This window comes from Dermacentor albipictus, chromosome 2, assembly GCF_038994185.2.
Source record: "Dermacentor albipictus isolate Rhodes 1998 colony chromosome 2, USDA_Dalb.pri_finalv2, whole genome shotgun sequence".
NCBI lineage: Eukaryota > Metazoa > Arthropoda > Arachnida > Ixodida > Ixodidae > Dermacentor > Dermacentor albipictus.
In genome coordinates, this window is record NC_091822.1 from 154,154,075 (window position 1) to 154,161,986 (window position 7,912).

The following is a 7,912-nucleotide window of genomic DNA, read 5'->3' on the forward strand; positions in this document are numbered from 1 at the left end:
TACCATCTATAACCAATTCGTAGGATTTCAAACATTTATCGTACCCCTAGAAGAGCACTAATTGTCAGTCTAGAAAAATTGAAGTAACTATTAGTAGGCTTCGCTGTCGCATAACTTCTTTAATTTTTTTTATACAGGGCTGCTCTGGCACCCTCACCGATTTGTCATGTGTGCAGGGAAGATTAAACCACAGAACATTTTTCAATTTCTTGTCAACGATTTATTAGCTTAATACGAACCCTAGAAACACCACTCCGCATTTTGGGATTAGATTTAATTGTTAAGAATGTGCTTTCTTTGTGTGCCTCTACACTCGGGCGTAGTGACGGGAAGGTTAGCGCGGCCATCCAAGATGTTTATTTAGCTCAATCTCTCAACAAAAAATTTGTTTAGCCTCCATTTATTTCACCAAAATTGAACTTGAATTGTTCCTACTTTGTGGCCATGGCAGAATTTTCGGATTCATAAAATCATGCAGTCTCTATAATCTCTATATTTCGATTGCAACTTCCCTATTATAAAATTATGACTTACTTCCCACTTTTGCATGACCTATCCGATTCTTGGCCAGTCCCACAGAGTGGGTACATGCCAGTAGATCACAGGGATCTACATCTACATCCAGTCCAACAGAACAGATAACCAGCGCTACACAGCGCAAATGTTTCCTGATTCAGACATTCAGACATGTAGCAACACTCGTTGCCACGACGAGTGCCACGCGAACATTAGTGTTCGCGATTCGATAGCATCATTCAACGACTACCAGCGTACTCGGAACAAAAGAGCATTGGAAGCTCCAGTTGTTAGAACGCTTGTACACCCCAATGACGTACGCTCCCTCTGTTTCTGCAGAAGCAGAAATAATTTACTCCATGGAAGGAGTCAAGTAGTCCCATCGAGGAGTACGAGAACTCACTACTATGGGCTTATAGAGTTGGCTAGCTACCGCTGCAGAAAGGAGTCGCTAGCGCTCTCTTTGTTCTTAGAGCGAGGGGCACGGGAGGAAGACAGTGGATGTATGGACCAAATCGCCTAGTCATTTACAAATATCCATTACCCATATCACTGATCGCGTCGGGGCTATACATGGCACATGCATGAAGAACGGAGGGCGTACCAGTCCTGGCGCTACACTTCTGCAATCGAATATCAGCTGGACACTTCGTGCTTGGAGCGTGATTGAGGCTCTTGTACTGTTGCACTTCCGAGAATTATGGGAGAGCTGTCATAGGGACACAGCCACAGTTTCACTATCGTATAGGCACAAACCTGGGCATTCACGTTCAAATGCCCTCTAAAGGCATTAAATGCATTCCCTATGGAAAGTTTGTTGTTAGCGTTTTCTCTTCTGAGAACCTTCTGAGAACAGAAGCTTCTCTTCTGAGAAGAGAACCTTCTTTTCTGACTGTCGCATGACAACTTAAATCTCAAAGTAGTGCCATCGCCAGTGAAAAACAATCACCCACTGTCGGGCATCGATCCACTGAGTTTGTTTACCTTTGAATGCGGAGAGCACCATCACCTGGCCACGAGAAACGAGGGCTGGGTAAATCTGATGTATTTGCAGCTGAAATCGAAGATTAAAATCACTTCGGACAGCTGCTCGTCCAGCGCCGACACATCGTTGGCCTATGCTTCCGTGAAACCTCGATGGCTGCAGTTTCAACGAGCAAATTGACAGCGTCCTTCAGTCGGGCTGCAGCTGAGGGGTCTGCCGTAACGGCCGGACGTGGACGTGACCAGGGTGCAGAAACGGAGACCCACCGTCAGTTTTTTGAATAAAAGATGCATTTGATTGGGCTGCTAATGTGTCTTTAAGCGTTGCGGATAGCGCTGCCCGCCACTTAAGCGAAACTTTCCAGACAATGACCTTAAGTGAGTAATTTGCATCTTCAGCATGTGTTTATTGAAGCTCTAAAACTAACTTTACTTTTTTTTTCTTCAGAGATTCAAAGTTCGTGATTGGCGAGTTTCGTTAAGTGGTTTGACAGTTTCCTTTCGAGGAGATTACGTTGCGGAAAAAAATCTTGTGACTCAGTGTTGTTCCACGTAGATAAGTGTCCCTCTGCACATGTACAGAGGAGCACGCTTACTGCGCGTAGCGTTTAATTACTGAATGTGAGTGCTTCAAGTGATGGCATTAACTTATTCAATTACTTCACTTCCATTATCACATTAGCCACAATGGTTGGACGGTAAGGAACACTGAAGTCGCCTTTCAATTATCTTATCGGACGAATATCAGCTTCGACCATTTCCCGCTGGCCAAAGTGGGAAATAGTCGTTTAGTAGCCCTTCTTTTTTAATCATTTAGTTGGGTTTCTTGGTCTTCACGTTTCTGAGCAACACCTCGCTTACGAGAGGCGGCGCAGTTCAGGATTCTTGGTTATCTTCCGGTAATAAAGTTGTTTTTTTTTTCACGGAAGGCATATTTGACCTCACGCTCCGAGCACTACGATGTATAGCCACTGGGCAACCGCGGTTGGTTGGTTGTCCTGGCAGCGTCGACTGAAATTACGTGAGCTTGTCATGCAGATCATCAGTACAGAGGCTCACTGTTCGAAGTGAACAAAGCTGCGTGTCTTCTCAGCGCCGCTCGCTTCTTGTATAAGAGGTGTCACTCATCAGGCATGCATCAGTCTAACAATCCGGGTCTTGTTTAGGAATCCCTTGCTGTTCACTTTTTTTTCCTGGTGGAGGAAGTATCGCTCCTTCTGCCCGGAGTAGTATTCACAACCTACGTCATCTGTTCCAGGGGAGTATTACTTGATGGCTTTGCAAGGTGTTCTAAAATTGTGCATGCTCTGTTCTCGCACTTTTTTGGAGGTGGTTGACAACTTCTGCGGTTAGGGTGATGTACAAGTAGGTGCTTCCCAGTGTGACGTAAGGGAACTATGTCTTTGAGCTCATGAACAGAAAGCCACTCGCGTTCAAAACGTAAATGAAAAAAAGTATTCGTGCTTTAACCCGTAATATCATAAACAACTGTTGTCAAACGGCGGAAGTGCCACCTTGTACCGCGGTAAACATGCATGTGCGTCTGTGTCTCTGGAATCTGATAACTACAGCGTAGAAACGCAAATGAAAGCAGTATATGGGAAGGTGACAATGCAGTCGATATATTTCGTTGTAAAAGGCCGGTGATTAATTACACTGGAGGCAGAATGAAAAAAAAAAGCGCGACACAGTGGTGGAGTCTGACATGAAAACCCACCTGCAGGTTACATAAGTCACCAATCCAGTGAGTTCTTGCCGCATTCCTAGGCTGGCTGCCAGGTTACTGTTAGAAGCTTCAGAAATCGCGGCTTTCAATCTATGTGTGTGAAAGCGTCATCGAAATGCCGGTCACATTAACCGTGGCGGCTAATGTGACCTGCACGATCGACGGTCCATGGGTTCGAACACGGGTGTTTAAGGCTTATGAACCACACATACCAATACGTCCCGCCCTTAACCCACAACAGCCAACAACGTTCGACAGGCTGAATACGTCGGTGATATGCTTTTGAGTTGGTGCGACATTACAAGGAGTCCAGGGTTCTTGAACAGCATCGAGAGATGATCATCCCGCATCGCTCACTGCAAGAGCGCGAACTAGAAACTCCCGAGGACGCTTTCGCTGAACATACTGGTCAAAATCATACTTTTTCGATACTCAGATATGTCGCCCACGAAAGTCTTGTAGGTAAAGAACTGTCTATGTACCTAAGCAACGAGGTTACACAATGGTTTGCTTCGTTTCTTTCAGAATACAGGGAGGGAACGCGAGAGCGAAGAGTGTTCCGAAGATAACTTTCGGCGACTCTTCGCTTGTAGAACTCGATGTAAACTGCAAACGTTGTCTATTTCGTCGAAGCATGCATGTCACTTGAAGTTCCACTAACTGACATTGTGTCTTACTCGACAAGGGAAAGGCTCACTGATATGCTGTCGCTACACACGCTTACCGACCTGCCGTCTCGGGTATTACGGCGCTAGGGCAAAAGTCAACGAAAGAGGTACCACAGTACGCTACCGCCTTCCTCACTCTTATGCGTCCCCGACGTAACAAGCTCCCGGGAGCTTTCCTTCTTCCTTATCAAATCCAGCACAGCGTCCCACTCACTCACCGGTCCGGCGGCGGCGGCGGCGGCCCGTGGCACTGGACGTCACCGCTTTTCCGGCGTCCATCGCTCTGAAGGCCCTCTTGACAAAGCGGCGGTTAGCCGTGGACTCCAAGCGTACAGGCCTCTCACTCACGGTGGCGATTCACCGGGAGGGGGGGCGACGAGTCGCGGTCTTCGGCCCGTCCTCGCTACCCGCTCGTTACGCCGCGTCTTTCGAAACCCTTCCGGCGCTCCTCAAGCAGTACGGCAACGGTCACGGAGCGCGAGCGCCCGGAGCGAAGCTCGGGAGGTTAGGCCGGCGGACAAGGCCGATAATTCCAGTGGCGCGCGCTCGCAGCCGCACCGGAGGGGAGAATGAGCGGCGCGCACATCTCGCCGTCTGCTCCACCTGCAGCCGGCCGGGCGGGCGGGCCGTTATTGCATCGCTTCTTCGCACGTGATCGGCAACTGCCGCGAGAAGAAAATTTGCCAGTTGTGTCGCCCCCCTTTCACCTCTCGTCGCCGCCGTCCGCTGATTGTGGAGCGAAGGACGGGAACCACCACCACCAACGACGGAGCGCGCGCGCGCGCGTGCGGTGTAGAGAAAAAGAAAGAAAAAGAATGAAGAAGGCACTCAGGGTAGTCGTAGTAGAAGGCACCGCGCTCGCGGCCAGGAAGGGTGCTGGATCGCCGTCAGCGAGTGCTCGAGGCGCCAACCTGTTGGCAAGCGGCGGCTGGTTTCAATATTCAAGAATAAACTCCAGCTGCGGCCGCGCCGATTCGACGGCCACGTCGTGGTACACCGTATATGCGGCGCGCGGTGACGGTAGGCATCGGCGCGCCTTCGTTTGTGCTGTGCCGGCAAAGGAGGACGGGAGCCGTAGGACGAAGGGTGCGGTGGATGCCGCTACGTGACAAATAACAGAGAGGTTTAGTCTAGGGAACGCAAGAGACTTGCGTACGCAAGAACTAGGGGCGACAGCACTGCGCATGCGCAGAACCGTCTGCGCATGCGCAGTACCGTCGCCCCTAGTTCTTGCGTACGCAAGCCGCTTGCGTCCCCTAAACTAAAGCTCTCTAATATAAAGAAGTAGAACTGTGGGGGTTAAACGGCCCGAAGCCGTAGAGTAAGTTATGAAGGACGCCGCTGCAGGTAGTAAGCGTGGCTTGACGTACGGCGGGACTAATTTTCAGCACCACGTGTTTCGTGTAACAGATCTTCTGTTTGGATACGGCAAGTGCGATCTGCACGAGGTGACATGACGAAGGTGTTGCAGCGATGCTGTCATATTCCATGCGTGCAAATCAAGGCAATAAGTACGTAAGTAAATAAACAAACAAAACGAGAACCTTTAATAGCACGAATGTCCTCGGCATGCGAGTTTAATCGATTTGCACCACTTTTCAGAAGTCTATTTTCTTTTTTTCTTTTTTTTTTGTCGATTGCTCTCCGAAGCGCGAATGAGCAAAGGAGAGTACTGTCAATTCAGTTGTCTGCTCTTGTTCACTGTACTATGCCTATTTGATTGCAAATATGCAGGTTAATTGTCTATAGTGCGATATAAATGTATTCGTTATTGTCTCTGCGTGTTCTTTCATGCCCTCGGTGATCTATGAAAGGTTACTGCCGGAACTCTATCACAAAACGCAAAAAATTTATTACTGCCAGGAGCGTCAAGAGCGAAAGGCACAATCCAAGCACTAGTGTGTCTGCCCGCTTCCAACGCAGTCGAGTCAATTATGCTCCAATCACTATTCCTTAGCACTCTCAGATATTGCCTTTAATGCGATTAGCATTCTTGGCATATTTCACTCACTTTCCGGTATCTATATTTCTCACTGTCTATCTATCTAACTGTTTTCTCACCAACTTGGCTGGCTGGCAATCCGCGGTCTGATGGGTGAAGCATCGGGCTGGCTTTGCTTGGGGAACTGCGTTCGGAACCAACAGTTGAACCTGCTCAGGTCACTGAGTGCGTGACATTGAGTATAGCTCAATTTGAATTAACCTGTTTCACGCCAACTTGGGTTTCACGCCACTAGGTATATATGCTACTGTATGTGCGGCTTTATAATGACAAAAAGAAATCCTTTAAAGGTACGGACACACTAGCGTCAAAACGCGCGCGGCACGCCGCCGGCGGCAAGAACGCCGCGCGGCAGAGAGGCCACATCGGTTGTGTGCGCGGCGGCCGCCGCCGAGTCACGTGACAGCGCTGATCTCGCCTTGTCTCGAACTGCGCGAGCATAGGCGCGACATCGCCGTTGTCGCGCGCTTTTTCCTTGCTCCGAGCAGGCCAGCTCCTCGTCCCTCGTCATCTACCGCGCTGATCGCGTTGATTCCTGCAATGGCAGATGCAGACGACGATGTTCTGACGACGATGAGCGTTTTGGTCATTGTGTGTTCTCTGCTGTTGCGACGGCGGCGCGCGCAAAAGGCACGTAGACGAAGGTTTTGGGTGCACCCCTGCTGGCGCTACCGAGACGTCGAGGGGCAAGCGAATGTTTTGCTCCGCAGCCCACCGCTAGAGCACTCTAAACAAGTGTGCTCACCCCCGCACATTCCTGCCGACGTGAACATTCAGCGGAAGCTCAGATAAAGAATGAAAGCAACTCACCAGTCAGATCGAATGTTTTGCCGATGATCACCCACCGGTTCATTTTGGCGTCCTTGTATTTATAATCCGGATGGGTTTTATCATATAGAAAGGGGAACAAGCGAACAGTCTCTAGAAATTGCTCCATCATATTCTGCCGGTTCAAATTCATTTTTCACCGTGGATGCACACGAGCACGTGGATGCACATAAAGCAGTCGCGGCTGGCTCGGAGCGCTCGGTCGTCGATCGTGGTTCCGCCGCCGCCGCTGGAAGTAACTTCGGCAGTAGCCAAGAGGTGGCGCTTAGGAGAAAGCCCGGACGTCTCTCATTGGTTCGCGGCACGCGGCAAGCCGCCGAAAATGGGTCCTGGACCCATCCTCTGTGCGGCAGACCAAACCGGTTCCGCGGCAGGTTTCGCGGCACGCGGCGCGCCGCCGGCGGCGCGCCGCGCGCGTTTTGCCGCTAGTGTGTCCGTACCTTAAGACTTGCCCGGTACCGAGCAGGATCGCGGTGGAATATTAAGACACACGCCATACGCGGACTTCGGGGTGGCGCCGCTATACGTGGCGCTGCGTGTCTGCGTAGCCCGAGAGAGGAGCTCGGCTGCAGACGCACCCCATACATGACGCTTTCAGGCGGTGGCAATACAATGCATCGCTACATTACTTCAATGCGAATCGCACTACCGTGAACATTCATCGTGACGGGATTACTAAAACTTATACAAAAAGTTCCGGCATATAGGCCAGAACACTTTCTATAACTTTTAGGTTTGTTGGCTAAAAGGGGTTCACCTTGAGTGAAGTCACTTAAATTCATTCAGTTTTCAACGGCTGCCGCGAATTCCAAAGACGCACGCTCACTATAACAACCGGAGAAACTAGGAAAACGCCGCAACGTGACATTTGCATAAGACTAATTAAACCAACCGGTAGCATCGGAAACGGGAACGTATTGATCGCAGGATGACCGCTTGAAATATAGGAAAAGATTTATCAGCCGACATAAACTGACAAGGTATAGTGAAAGCAACGCAATAATTCTATACTGACTTGTACCTGCCCTTTTTAGTTTCGAAACTGCTCCTCCCAAAGTGGGCGCGTTTTGTGCCTAGGCACTGAGATGGCGCTGCGGTCGAAGCTTGCGCTACGCTAGCCACGCTGCCGTGCAGCAACGCTGCCGACGCTGCAGTAGCCGTGAGCATTTGCATCGCGTTTGCTTGTCG

The 7,912-nt window shown here is 50.0% G+C and overlaps 1 protein-coding gene across 2 annotated transcripts in view; it reads right to left on the reverse strand.

The window, feature by feature from the left end:
- LOC135915455 (NAD kinase-like) overlaps positions 1–4,567 on the reverse strand; it is a 111,559-nt gene extending 106,992 nt beyond the window's left edge. Inside the window, exon 1 of one of the 2 annotated variants that reach the window (XM_065448534.1) lies at positions 4,113–4,567. In XM_065448534.1, the coding sequence (XP_065304606.1) occupies positions 4,113–4,173 (61 nt within the window). In that variant the 5' untranslated portion in view covers positions 4,174–4,567. The remainder of the gene's footprint in view (positions 1–4,112) is intronic. The other variant, XM_065448539.1, reaches the window with a different exon arrangement.
- Positions 4,568–7,912: the final 3,345 nt, after the last annotated feature.